The 14,896-nt window shown below is 37.6% G+C and overlaps 1 protein-coding gene across 1 annotated transcript; it reads left to right on the top strand.

Annotated features, from left to right (window-relative positions):
- The first annotated feature begins 1,088 nt into the window (after positions 1-1,088).
- On the top strand, positions 1,089-14,349 carry ift81 (intraflagellar transport 81 homolog). The gene is made up of 18 exons (XM_087796529.1): positions 1,089-1,451; positions 1,833-1,936; positions 2,320-2,500; positions 2,591-2,680; positions 2,936-3,001; positions 3,270-3,380; positions 3,717-3,801; positions 5,372-5,535; positions 5,596-5,691; positions 6,779-6,925; positions 9,379-9,528; positions 10,604-10,732; positions 10,809-10,898; positions 12,500-12,586; positions 12,654-12,725; positions 12,838-12,923; positions 13,071-13,116; positions 13,840-14,349. Exons 1-18 carry the CDS (start codon positions 1,308-1,310, stop codon positions 14,020-14,022), a joined length of 2,031 nt encoding a protein of 676 aa, XP_087652655.1. The 5' UTR covers positions 1,089-1,307; the 3' UTR covers positions 14,023-14,349.
- The last annotated feature ends 547 nt before the right edge of the window (positions 14,350-14,896 follow it).

The raw sequence follows: 14,896 nt of genomic DNA, 5'->3' as shown, positions 1-14,896 counted from the left end.
TTTGCTGTCAGACTGACTCGCCGCTCGCTGGTGTTTTGGCTCCTCGTCAGAGCTCCAGCAGAAAGAGGAGGAGGGGCCACACGGCTGTGATTTGGGATTACATCGAAAATCTATTTCAATCAGGATAAAGTATCATCAAAACAATATTTCAAATCAAATTTCACATGACAGATGTTCCATGTTCCAATTTGAAGCAGCATCACATTTGATATGAAAAAAAAGAAGTTATTTACACGCACTTTTCTAGAAAGAGGGTGTAATACTCCAAAGAATGGATTTGTATTCTCAAAAAAAGTATGTATAATATTGTAATAGTATTACAGTAAAATACTCTTTCAAATGAATCCAGATTGTGCTTACTTCACAAGTAAGTAAGTCATTTTTATTTGTATAGCGCTTTTCCAGACCAGGGTCACAAAGCGCTTAAACAATCAAAACAATATTCAATAAAGTATATACTTTAAAGGTCAAGAGAAAACTGATAACACAACAGGAGTTCCAGAAAATCAAGGAAAAGCCTGAACAAATAAAAACATCTTAAGATGTTTCTTAAAGGAGTCATAAGCATCGATATTAGCCCCGTTTTTTCTTCAGTGTACTTCCAGACACAGCAAGTCTAGTTGTTGTAAATCCAAAGTTCACTGTGACGCGAGTCACGCTGCAGTGTTTGGACATGTCGCCACCTGACGGTTCGACGTGATGCTTTCAAATACATTTAGTAAAAACCAACACTGTAAACAAACAAACAAAACGCCTAAGAAGCTTCAGAAAAAAAACGATTTGGAATAATTGGGTGCAACAAATGTGGATAATGGGTTTACAGAGGGGATTTGCAAACGTGAATAAATGGGTACAACGGACGCACTGACACATTTTTGTATTTTTTTTTCAAGATTATTTTAGGGCTTACATTTTTATAATTATTATTTTTAATACAGACTATAAATACTTTGTATGCACAGCTGTTGTTTTGATTTGTTTAAAAAAAATTAAACGAAACTGAGCTGCGTAATCTAGGCGCAAAACGGTCCCTATTGAAACTCCATGGCTTCCACTTCCGGTTAGCAACCAGCCGCTGACGCCTCTGTGGTTTCTATGGGAATGTTTTCGACAACGTCGTTCGAATATATGAGGAAAGAAATCGGTTTCTTTAACAATAATTCACATTTTCTGTTAGTTTCCGGTCTTTTTAAACGCTACTGCATTGCATTGGCAATATATGAACGGATTAATTAGCCGGCTAAGCTAGCGGCCAGTCTTCCATACCTTTTAAAGCTTAAAGCTTAAAAAAGTAGACATCGTCCATCATGAGTGAGCAGCTAAAATTCATCGTTGAACAACTGAACAAAGATCCATTTAGGAAAAACTTCAACTTAATTACATTCGACTCTTTGGAGCCAATGCAGCTGCTGCAGACGTTAAATGACGTGCTGGCTGAAGTAGACCCAAAGGTAAGCAGATAGTTGACCAGAGTCTTATGAGATGCATGTTACAATAATCCTGTTAATGGTGGAATTAGATTGAACATCAATCTACCTATAAATAAAATATTTCGTTTTAATTCTGATTCTTGTACTTCAATTTTTTTTTAAAAAGTCTGGGGTAGAGGACAAATTATGTGAGAGATGAAGCTGACATGAGTACATTCAATGAGGGACAGGGATGTAATTTTTAAGAAGGTAGATATGAATAGGAAAGATCAAGAATACATATTCTGTTTTGACCAGATAATGAAGTGAATGTCTGAGTTTCCCCCCTTACTTTATATGTCGCTTTTCTCTACTATCAAATATCAATTGCAGTTTCCTTCTCCTTCTTGTATCTTCTTTCAGCATGATATCGACCTCCGTGAAGAACTGCCAGAACTAACTGTGAAGAGAATATGTGCCCTGCTGAGCACTTTGAAGTACAAACCGTCAGCAAACTCGTCCGATGTGTAAGTGTTTTGCAGAAATTTAAAAGCCATTATTACCATGGAATTTTACTCAAGCACCAGGTGAAGATGTGAATTGTCAAATGAATATACTTTCCTGCACCAGAAAGCCATACTCTAGTAGAACTAGTTTGAGTTTCTTGTGGAAGGCAGAACTTTTCTTGCCTTCTCTTGAAGGACTCATTCTATCTTGTTAAAACTCTCTCTCTTCATCCACTCATTTCTTTAACCCGCAGCCCCTCACAGCTATTACACTAAATAATGCAGACCCTTGGGAAATTTATTCGCCCACCTCTATAATAACAACTACCTTATTTTTAGCTAATTTAATTCTTGTGTGAAAAAGATTTTATTTCACAATGTATTGATTGTTTTCTTTCACGCAGCGGCAGCTTCGGACAGGGTCTAATAAGTGGCAACAAACCCGTGGTGCATCCCATACTTTTCTGGCTGCTCCAGAAGGTGCCCGAGTTGAAGAAAAGAGCTTACTTGGCTCGATTTCTTGTTAAACTTGAGGTTCCCACAGAGTTTTTGCAAGATGACGTCATCAACGACACCTTTCACCAGGTCAGTATGATCACGTTTGAGAAAAGATTTAACCCGGTGTCACTCTCAGGATAGGTAAATGAAAGGAGGATTTTGTTATACATTTTTCAGTATGAAGAGCTGGTGGAAGGATTTAAGGGGTACCACAAGGAGTGTGAGCACCTGAGGACCTCTGGCTTCTCCACAGCAGAAATCCGAAAGGTAAATGATGAAATTCAACCTACTTATGACATGGATATGATATAATATGTGTTAAGACTTTCTATATTATCATATATTTTCGTATATATGTTTTTCCACTGCACCACATGTTGAATTTCTCTTTGAGATTTCTCTATGGGGATCAATAAAGTTGATTGATTAATTGATTGATATATAATATAATTTGGGTCACTCATCATTAATTCATTCATTTTATGATAAACCCTCCAATAAAATATTTTTAAACGGTTGCAGGACATCAGTGCAATGGAGGAAGAGAAGGACCAACTCATCAAGCGTGTGGAGAGACTGAAGAAGAGGGTGAGTCTATTAAGCCCACGGGCCTCTTCATTTTCCTTTAATGCCGATAAGACTTTGGGATTCTCTCAGGAATGACAACATGTTCTTGTGAACGTAAATGACCAGCTACTGACAAGGTAGAATGCGACTGTGTCTTAACAACGTGGTAAAGTAATGAGGTGTGGATTTCAGAGGTCTTTATGTACATAACTCCTGCCAAAAGGTGAAACCTGATTCTGTCCGAGCATTTCTTGCTCAGTGGCTGACAGTTCCTGCATGTGTCCGCTAGGTAGAGTCAGTGTCTAACCATCAGAGGATGCTGGAGCAGGCGAGGCAACTGCGAGTGGAGAAGGAAAGAGAGGAGTCACTGGCCAACCAGAAGCAAGAGCAAAAAAATCAAGTAAGGTTTATCTTCTTTATGCTTGTGATGTTTGATTGAGAAACGAAAAAGATTATAATATGATTATTAAACTTTCTACAAAGAGAACCACATGATCTAACATCTTTGTTGTTTAAACTGAGTGATAGAGTTTCCCATGTCTTGTCATTAAACATTTTAACGTTGTGATCACACATCATTGTGCACCACTGCAGACTCCATAGTCTCTAAAACAGTTACTTTAATATAGTGGTTTTTTTTTTATTTGTTAACAATTAGGGATCATTAAATCAATAACCGTTAATCTTGTAAAAACAAGCAAAAAAACAAATCCACTCACTGGCCTGGTTTGTTCAGCTGTTCCAGGCAGAGCAGCGACTCCAGAGGTCACAGCAGCAGTTGAAGGATCTGCGTCAGGCTGCGGCGGACAACAACCCCGAGAGTGAGTTCTGCTGCTGCATCTGCACAAGACTGTCTGGAGATCCAATAACACAGTAATGCTTCAGAGGCTGTGTCAGTTAATGGTCTCAAAGTCGTTGAGCTCTAACAGTACACTGATCTTCAAAGTGCAATAATGGAGCTTATCTGATGAGCTCCCTATTAATTTGTTGTTAAATCTGCTGCTGCGGACACTTTTGCAAATAAGATTTATGTGTGCTCTGTCATACAACAAGCTGGCAGTTCTTGAAAATATTGAAATGAGGAAATATAATGATTTGAATGTGGCGTCTGATTGACTCATTGCACTAAATGTGACATTTGTGTCTTAATACACACATAATCCTTTTTTTGCTTAAAAGGCCCAATTAGTAAAAACTCAATTGTTTTAATAAAGAAGTGTTTTTTATACTTGTAAATTATAATTGGTTTACATACAATTTTTAATTCATATCCTCAGTTTTGTATTTTAAGTCGTGGATTTTTTCTTAACAAACATATTTAAATATTATGTGCATAATATGTGAATGTTATTATTTTAATTGCAAAATATACGTTTTAAATTCAGTTTAACAGATGAGAAATACAGGAAAGACTAAATAATTGAATTCAAGAATTTCAACGAGAAAGTGAGAAAGAAAAAATAGGAAATAATAACAAAGATACTCCAGTAATATTTATGCTTGAACAAGTTATGAATGATGAAAAATTAAAAAGAAATAAAGCTAGTTGTCATGTGAGCTCTCTAGAACCACATAATAATAATACGTCATATAGTTTTATTCTGATTTTGAGGGCAGCATATACTGCATATAGTCAAAGATCTGCATTGCACTCTGCACTAGAGTCAAATCAGCAGTTTTCTCAGGGTACTATACAGTCAAAGGTCAAGGACTTGTGTACTAATGTAGAAAGGCATACATAGTGTTGACAGTGATGGTTAAAGACATGATGAGAAGGGAGGAGGGAAAAAAGACGAGTGACAGAGAGACATAGAAGATATACCAGCATGAAAGAAGCTCTTTTCTAAAAACATTTAGCATGTGTTTCCACAATCAGTCACATCTCAAAAGGGATTTAAAGTATATATTGTTTTTAAAAACTCAAGAATATTATTACCATTTATTCATGTTAGTGTGACATGATGCCATTTTAAAAGATTTTCAATCTAAAAATCCACTTCTGGTTTGACGTATGACAGTTATCCTGTCCGTGGCTGCATCTCTCTCTGCAATACGTTGAAGAGCTATTTAATAGATACTTGAGAAAAGAAGCTGTTTCAGTTGCTAGATGGTTTTTGTCATGATGATGTTGCCTGATCAAATCGGTCTTTGAACACGTGACCCTGGCAGAGACCGGAGAAGTCTGGGTCAGGTGGACGGATAACATTCCTATCTGGCCTTGGAACATTTCAGAATACCTCAATCAAAGCCGTCTGATGAGAGATTAGAAACGCAAGGTGAAACTGTCTCTGCTCTGACAGAATAAGCTATGTGGCATAAACATGTGAGATTATTGACTTTTTTCTAGAGTAAAAGATCTATACCTAATTACAAACCTTTTGCTTCCTTCAGGTTTATTGAGAAGGCTTGAAGAGGAGATGAAGATCAATTCCTACATGGTGTCAGAGAAGCTCCCTAAAGAGCTGGAGGGAATGAGGCGAACGGTGCAGTACCTTCAGAAGGTGGCATCAGAGCCTGCCATGGGACACGCCGACCTCCAGGAGCTGGAGGACAAGGTCTGGACACTATAATAAGAACTGACGTCACAAGTATAATTTTCTTTTCTTCTTCTTTAGATTAAAGAAGTCGATGCTCAGATAAACCAGCTGATTGAAAAAAAGATGATGAGGAGTGACCCGATGGATGACAAATTGACTCTTTACAGGCAGCAGGTATTTGACATCTCCGTACTTTTTTTGTGTGATTAAAACAAATCTTACTTAATTACTTAATCAACTACAGACATATACTTACAGATGTGAATATATTTGTAGACACAGTAAATGCATACATGTGTATTTGATTGAGCAGATATTGAGTCAGCAAATTGTTGATCACTGCTACATGTTACTCAACAACAATCAACTCTTAACAATTTGATACAGTTAAGGTCGTGAAGCTGGTATGAATTACTGCTCTCAGCTCTTTTAAGGGAGCGCTAACAGCCGCCAAGCAATTCATCTACACACATTATTTGTTTAGCATTTAAAATATTGTAAATAGCAATGAGCTCAATAGGACATCATTAGTAGAGTAGTGTTTCATCTTCTCACCATTGTTTACATTTATGTTTAGTCTATGTTATCAGTCACTCCGGTCTCCCCTTCAGACGAAACACTTGAAAAAATCCTTTCATCTCATGACAATAGCTATACAATAGTGTTTTTTGGTTTCAGTTGTTTGAGGACCTATTTCCCATCTCTTTTTTTATTTTAGTTTGTTTTTATTCTCATTGGCTAAATTAGAAATACTGGTAACTTTATGATTTTTATTCATATTATTTTCCTACACCATTTGTAAATTGTGAACTATAAATGATTTATATAACAAACACGAGACTCCTTAAAGTAACCTTGGACCAATAACAGGATTTTTATTCCCTTCATTTTACGCAAGATAAAGTGCTTTTTTTTAAATTGTGAGACAAGTTTATTTAAAAGCACTTTTTTTTGTCCCCCTGTGACACAAAATAATTTAATTGTAATTCAACCTTTGTTTGCTATTTAAATTACTGTGTGAGCAGTCGTTTGTATTTTTCCAAATAGATGCAAATATTCACATTTGCTTAAAGTCTGTCGCCATGACTTCCCAAGTCTTAGTTAGAGTTACTAGAATGTTATTAAAGAAAGATTTGTTAATCTTTTTTGTATAAAAATAAATTACAATCAAAGTACAAGTATTTAAATCATAATAATAAATGAGGTTGAACCTTGGCATCTTGTGTATATCCACTGTCTTCATTAAACTTGACCCCCACAGGCCTCCATCATCATCCGTAGGAAAGAAGCGAAGGCTGAGGAGCTTCAGGAAGCGAGGGAGGAGCTCGCTGTAGTGGAGCGGGAACTGAAGCAGAGGAACAACCAGATGCAGTCCACAGATGGAGAAGAAGTCATCAGAGAAGATGAGGTGCTCGAAGAAAATAATGTCCAAACTTTCGTCCTCAAGAAGCATGAATTTATCTTGACCAAGAGAGTTGGATTCTTTATATGTGAAAACACTGGAGGTTATTTTTAGCTTATCTAAACACAGACAGACTCACTGTCTAATGTTCTTTATCCTCTTCCCCCCCATTCTCCCTCACATTCCCATGCATAGCCAATAATAGACTGAAAGAGACAAAATCCAGGAGCAGGAACTGACTCGACAAATGAAAAAAAAAAAAGTATCACTCATGCAAATACTTTCAAGATGGAGAAACTCAGCTTACACTGATATTGCTATTCGACCACAATCACAAGTCATCTCCATGACATCTGAAACAAATTTCTCTCTGTTCTTACTAAGAGGAGCGACAATAAATGCCCCTGAAGCTAATGAGCCAAACTATTGAAAACTCTATCGTCACACCGTGAAGGCAGAAAACGCAGAGTAATCGCTTCCTCTTTCACAACTGAATACATACATTAAGCTCCCGCCTAAAGCGAGACAGCTGTTAGATTAGCATTGTGCTCTTGTGTGTTTCCTTCTGTGTGGATGAGATTTATTTTTATAGCCTGGTGTTTGCCGCAGTTTAAGGTTAGAGCTGCACTCAACACTACACTAGTGGAGGTTGACGCTTTGCGTCGATTGTCAAACTCTAGGCCTCGGGGCCACATGTGATCCGCCAAGTCATTTGACATGGCTCGCTGGAGGGTTTGCTCCAAATCGAAGTGGGTTAATGTTCATTTTGACATGGTGACCTATTAAGATGATATTTTTGAAGATAAAAAAGGTTATTGATGTAAATAATACATGTTTGGTAAAGGAGGACCAACTCAGAAATAAATATAATCAGACTCATACTTTGGATGGTTTGGAAAAAAAACTGATTTTTCCCGGCCAGGGACTTAGACTGTGAAAAGATTTCAGCCATCACATAAACAACAGTAACATTGAGTTAAATCATTAGCTTTACAGCAACACCATGGATTTATCTGAGATGATCTAAAACAGATTTTCGCTAATATTTTTTAAAGGTTTCATAAGGTTTTAATTGAATGAGGGTCAGGTTTTCTTAGTTTGGTAACACATTATCTAATTTATGTGGCAGTAGTGTGACAATCTAGACATTTTTCTAGACAGCTGGATAAAGATATAGATGTTTTTTTGTTTGTTATAACTGCAGAATCTTTTGTCAAGGAAATGGAGCTTCAGAAAAAAGTGTCTGGTTAGAATATTACATAATTGGTTTATATAATTTCTGTTGAGGACACACTTTTAGAGCCCAGAAAGGGAGCAGCAGAGAACAAAGACGGCCCTTGAATCTGCACATGAATGAAGCGAATGGAAAATGTTTGTGAAACACGGCTTATCATCGGCCACAGTGATCGCTTTATCAGAAGTATTTTCCATTCTGCCGGGCGTGTGTCATCACATGCCACCCACCAACTGTGGGATCTCTCGGAGGGACGAATGCGTCTGCTCATCAGAGACATTTGACCACGTCGGTCATCTGTCCATATCACACGGGTTAAATTTAGTCTTTCTTCCGTGAAGACTGCATTTCTTCACAATAACTTAATTATTAAACCGTTACTGCAGAAATTTGGGGGCGCTATGACACAGTGGCCGGCCGCTTTGACATCGGTTGTTTTGGGAACATGCTGTCATGAACACTACTCAGTGTTACGCTGCTGTGTTAATTCCCTTCAGCCACAGACGCCCTTGAAGTCTTAAAATACACAAAGAATATACATACCCACTCCTACTACTCTGGCTGCATGAGTCCCCAAAGGACATGGAGCACTCTGTGATTTCTGGGGCTGTTCTCCCGTGTCCATGTTCATTTATAGTTGCTCTTCATTGTGGAGCAGTCTCATCTCGTCCCTGCAGACCGTAATTGAACATCCTCTTACAGCCGTCATTCTACAGAAGCCTGCTGTCCATATCTGGACACGCCGTTTGAGGTCGTCCAGCCCTGTGCACTCCGCTGTGTATTATTTATATTGCCACTTTGTATTTAACCTGTCTCAAACCTTTTAAACTGACGCTTGACTTCTATTATTCTTCACACTTCCCATTTCGGGCCCACTTTAATCCTGATAGGAAGGAATGGAAGTCAGTAAAAGGAGGAAAAAAACAGGAAAATGACATGTTCACCCCTTTTCTCTTCCAATTACACTTTCATATGACATGTGCAAAAACCAATTAAAGGGTTATGGTTCAAACAGCAAAAGGAAAAAACACATAATGTCAAAAATCTGCAATAATCAAAAACTGGTTTCTTAACCTTTGTGTTATCTCTGGGTCAAGGAAAAGAAATGTGATAAATCAAAAAAACTATTTTCAGGCCTCAGGGTCACCTTGACCCAGTGGCAACACAAGGGTTAAAAATGGGTTAACTGGATTATTCTCCTAAACAGTTTCTTTTCTCTCTAAAGTTGAAGCGTATGGTGGCCAGAATGCGCAGCAAGGGAACCGTATACAAGAAGAAGCGTCAGGAAATTGCAGAGATGAAGGCTGAGTATGGAGTTCTTCAACGGACCGAAGAGATACTCAAGCAACGCCACGAGTCAGTCCTAGAGAAATTGGTATGTTATCCTCTTTTCATGATGTTAATGATCGCGATACAATCTTAAAGTCAATGTGTTCATGACCAGCCCCTTCTTCAAGTTTGTTAAACTCAAGGTGTGAAAAACGTCAGTATTTTGTCATTTGGTCTTTATAACTTCATCTTTTTACATGATAAGTAACTTCTGATTATGAAACCACATGACTAAATATACTATATTTGTTACAAATGCAACCTATTTTATCTTCTCGATCATTATATCATTTGGTAATATCATTAGGCAAGTCGCACTAATAGTGCTGAAAGTCTCCCCGGCTTCACACCTCTTCTTCTGTCTCATCACATGACTTGTTGTACGTCTCTGTGATGCAGGAACGACAAGGCGTCTATTGCTGATTCATCTGCAGTTCCTTTTTTCTTCCTTCCCTCGGACGGGTTTCCTCTCAAATACCTTTGATGTGATCATTTGGTAGCTTCCTAATGATTGTTACGCAGACTGCTTGACATTTTCGATGTCAAAGTGACGTTAATTGATTTTCAGATGTAAAAGCAAACATGTGTACTTGCATGGAATAAATAATATAGATGTTATGACCACACTAAAAGAGTTTGTCATTTTCCCCTCCTTATCAATCAACAGTAAACATGCGTCATATGTTATAATAATAATAATAATTCAAAGTTTATAACAAAATAAAATACAGGGGCCGCAGAATGGCTTGACTTGGTTCAAAAGTATTTTCCTTAAAGATTGCCATAAAGGTTGAGAGTATCAGCAGCGCAAACTCATGGTTTATTTTACTTAGGAATGTGGTGATTGATGAGGAATGTACAGAGTCGACAAAGGATCCACGATGAAAGATACAGTAGTAGGTGCACCTTCCACGAAAAAAGTCACGCCTTTTACCAACAAAACAAAACGGCTGCATTATTTTAGAATAAGGAAAAAAATGGAAACTAGAAACCATTCTGTTTATTCATACACTTTGAAAAAGAGCATCATGTGACAAAGAACATTGTTGATAGTTATAGTTTTGATGTTTAAATGCTTTCCTATGCATTAATGTTCAAAAGTACTTTCTGTGTTTGCCAAGAAATCCGTGGAGGCTGAAAAGGGCATCGCTGGCTACAGCAACACACAAGAGGAACTAGAGAGGGTGTCGGCCATCAAGAGCGAGCTGGATGAAAAAAAAGGTCGAACACTAGACGACATGTCAGAAATGGTAACTGTGCCACTGTTTGAAATGCATGTATAGATCAACACTGAGGTCAACATCAATGAATATGTATGCTTTGTAGGTGAAGAAACTAAATTCTATGATCGTGGAGAGGAAGTCAGCACTCGCTCCGATCATCAAAGAACTGCGTTCACTGCGGCAGCGTTGTCAGGTGAGTTTCTTTTTTTTACAAGTTCTTCAAGAGTGAGTGAGTCAGTTATTACGTATTAAGATCCGGCTCCTGTGTTGATAATGGAAAACATTATCTGGTTTTAAGCAGCACTTTGTGACATTATGAGCATGACATTGATTTCTATCATGGCTGATGCATTAAAATGACTTTTTAAGGTGACCCCTTTTCTTGTATTTTAATCAAAAGCACATGGCTGGAGACGACTATGCAATTACACTCATCCAACGGTGGAGGGAGCCATAAACAAATATCTTCAATCTTAAGTTTAGCTTTTAAAACAAGTTAATGTAAAATAAGTAATTATTTACCAACTCTGGTTAATATTTGACATATGGGTGAAGTAAGTAAGTAATAGCCGTCAGTAAGTCATTTTTATTTGTATGGAAATTAAGTCTAATGTCTAGTGTATCTTTCTAAACGTACATAATGTTTTGATTAAGCGAATGGCAGGTTTAAAAGGGTATGTGCTGCTTCTGAAGGTATTTCGATGAATCCAAATATTTTCAATTCAAGGCTTATACATGTCTAATTCCCAAAAATGTATTTTATAGGATTTTCAACGTTCCGAGAAATGTATTACCTACTAGTATTCAAAACAAATATGTTTACTTCTGTCTTGTGTTCAAATGATTTTTTTAATAAGGGCAGATCAACAACTGATCCAACTAAATCTCCTACTCAATGAAGAGCAGCCCATTGGTTCCTTTTATAACTGACTTACGGCTGTTCTGATGTTCTAAACTCGCTTGTAGCAAAAGAATAAAATACCAAAGTCAAAATGCAACAGAGTCTTCTAGCGGGGGGCGACTCAATGTATCAAATTAATAATTGATCATTTAAAATCTGGAACAGGTAAAGATTTTATTAAAATGTAAGCTAAATTTAATTTTAATTTGGTATAATAATTCTGTATTCTTTTGTTTTTACATTATTAAATAACAATTGGATTTAACAACAACAATTATTTAAGGTTTAAGCTCCATATCTTTAGGGAGTTCATTGCAAGACATTGGCATAACTTCCAATATTTGGTCAATGTAAAATGGGTGTTAAATTATATTTATTATTTTCTGAAATAGAGAGGTTTGAAAATATTTTTTCGCACCAAGAAGAAAAAGTCGGATTTCATTATATGTTTAGTCAAGTTCATGTTTAGCCTTATTCAAGATAAAAATGTTGTATTTTATACTTTTATTTTATTGACATTATGGGAAGATGTTTTAACTGGTTCATCAAGATAAAGTGTTACGGGAAAGTCCCCACATATTGTTTGCTTAGCAGAGGATTAAACTTTCCTACACTTGTTCCCGGAATTACACTTCCATCGCATCGGATGACCGCTACTACTGAAGAGCTGCGACAAGAAGACAAGAATAGATTGTTAACAGGCCATTGTCTGGGACAAGCAGAACTGCATCTACGTTGATGTGAAGCCACATAAATGTATTTTCTTACTGCGTGTAAAAGTATGTAGCAAAATGCAGTATTTGCGAATTCTGTTGACTTAAGTGAGGCTGTTACACTGTTGTTCTCCTTTGGCATTCACAGGGAGTTGATTGTACTAACAACTGTTGTTCTAGGAACTCAACCAGGAGCACGAAGAGAAGAAAGTTCAATACGAAAGCTGTGCTGCTGGTTTAGAAAGCAACCGATCAAAGCTAGAGGAGGTAAATGAGGAAATAGGAAGCATGACTCGTCAAAGAGGTTTCTATGAATTTGTTTTCCATCCAACAGGATGTAAAAATATTGAGAGAGAAGATCACGCAGGATGAAAACCAATATCACTACATCAACAGCATGTCCCAGGCAAGAGATTATCTTTATTGATCGCACTTTCTTGATGAAATCACCAAAAAGTTTTCCTTGTGTATAATTATCCCAGTGGCAACAATGAAAAGCCTGAGCCTTTGTTTCACAGATCATTGAGATGCAAATGCTGCGGGCGTCTGACGAGATGAAGGCTTATGTGTCCTCTGATCCACACGAGAGGAAGAGGGCTGTCAGGTGAGCATGCTGCTGACCAACCAGGTGTTTTTGTAGCCCCTCCAGCTCTTAACAACTCTTGTCTTACTTTTACATTATTTAACAAACCCATTAAAATCCCACCCATTCATACTACTATGTAAACTGAGCACACTTTTTTTTTTCCAGGGAAGTGTACATGAAAAATATTGCTGAGCAAGAGTTACTGGGAAAGGTGAGTCAGAATGAAAGCAACCATTTGTGTAGTTGATCTTAAAAAGTAATTAGAAAGTAAGATACTAAGTGTATTCCACAATTGAAAAAGAGAAATCCTCATGTAATGACTTTTGAAGCAGGGGTCCCAAACCTTTTTTGAACCACCTACTAGCTTAACATTGGTGTTATCTTCTCAAAGGTGGACCTCAGAGTGTTGCAGATAAATACAGCTCACCATTACAATAAGTCAGTTGCAACAAATATGCAACAAGAGGGTCCAATTTATTGTTCTTTAATAGTAGTTTCATACAGGCTTTTATCATGTACATGTTAATCTGTCAAGAGGCAGAGGAGATTGTTGTTTTGGAGAAAATTGGGTTGTTTTTTCAAAATAAAACACAGTTTAGACTCTAATCCTAAATGCTAAATTGAAATCATTATATTAAGTTATTTATGTTCTTGTGTAGATTGGTAACACATACCTGATGTACCGGTGTCTGACAATAGACAGTGGTACTTTAAAGAGTAAATTAAAGTGCATTCAAAGCCCAACGTTCTATAAATAACTGCTAAAAGCTAGTTATTATGTAATAAAAATGGGTTTAAGAATTGAACTAAAAAACAAAATGGCACCTGTATAAATAAAATAAAAACCCATCTCTTTAAAGGTCCTCACTGAGCCATAGCTCCTTCTACTTTGTCAGTTTAAATAGTCTTTTCTATGTCTTCCTGGTGACTGCAGAAGCTGCGGGAGAAGCAGAAGGTGGTGCGGGAAAGTCACAGCGGCAACATGGAGCAGATGACGCTGTGGCGGGACCTGGAGCGGCTCATGGAGTGTAAGAAGCAGTGTTTCATCAGAGCCCAGAGTGAAGCGTCTATCGGTCAAGTCATCCAGGAGGGAGGAGAGGATAGATTGGTGCTGTGATGTCACGTCAGGGTCAACCTCGGGTCAGACATTTGACTATATAAACGTTTTTTAGTGATTTTCATTAGAGTGAGTCAAAGAAGTACTGATCGACACTGAGCTTCATGGGTAATTCTTAAGGAGGTGTCACCTGACACAGGTCTTCACCGCCTTCGTCCTGCAAGATACTCCTTTTTTGACACATCTTCTACAACCCTAACTCTTGCAGTCAGTGTCCAAAGATAAGAGGGAACAAAGTGGTGCACTCAGACGGGGCTGTGGACGGCTATTTTTGGCGGCAACAGCATGACTTTGTAGCGGGTTATGTGCCTTATTCACTGAGCTTGGGCAGAGTGCAGATGAATGGTCTTAAAGCTGTAAAAACAATAAACATTTATTGTGGTTCCATTAACTGCGTTGTGTTTTTATTTAACTTAATGTTTGTGTGACGATTGATTTACGCTCTGAAATAAGTATTTAATTGTGTCGCACTACTACTACTTCTACTCTGTGGCTAAAACGATGGTGCTTTATGTGATGCTTAAAGGTGGGTTAGGTGTTCTTCAAAACGTTGTGCACAACCTGCATTTTTTAATTGAAGACTCAGACTTTTTCCTGAAACTTATCCTCATGACTTATATCACAGTGATATACGATCCAATAAAAAAATATTGGATCGTAAGTCACCCATCATACCTTTAAAAGGTATTATTATCGGAAATTTTATAATGTCTTTTTAACATTGTCCAAAGCTGTCAGATCACTCATAAGCAGAGCTTCTTGCCTTGTTCCAACAAACGCCTTCCTGGAGCATCAGGATCAAAGGACCGATGACAGCAGACGTTACTGGCCCTTGTAGCGAACAGATCAAGTTAACATTGTTGGAGACACAGTC

The sequence above is a fragment of the Callionymus lyra genome, chromosome 1, assembly GCF_982586985.1.
Source record: "Callionymus lyra chromosome 1, fCalLyr1.hap1.1, whole genome shotgun sequence".
NCBI lineage: Eukaryota > Metazoa > Chordata > Actinopteri > Syngnathiformes > Callionymidae > Callionymus > Callionymus lyra.
The sequence above is the reverse complement of the archived record's forward strand: the minus strand, read 5'-3'. Positions and strand labels throughout refer to the sequence as shown.

Excerpts from the sequence above, each read along its gene's own strand:
- ift81 (XM_087796529.1), top strand. The coding sequence starts at position 1,308 with ATGAGTGAGCAGCTAAAATTCATCGTTGAACAACTGAACAAAGATCCA. Across the intron at positions 3,002-3,269 it reads TGGAGAGACTGAAGAAGAGG|GTAGAGTCAGTGTCTAACCA; the intron begins GTGAGTCTATTA and ends TGTGTCCGCTAG. Across the intron at positions 10,733-10,808 it reads TAGACGACATGTCAGAAATG|GTGAAGAAACTAAATTCTAT; the intron begins GTAACTGTGCCA and ends TATGCTTTGTAG.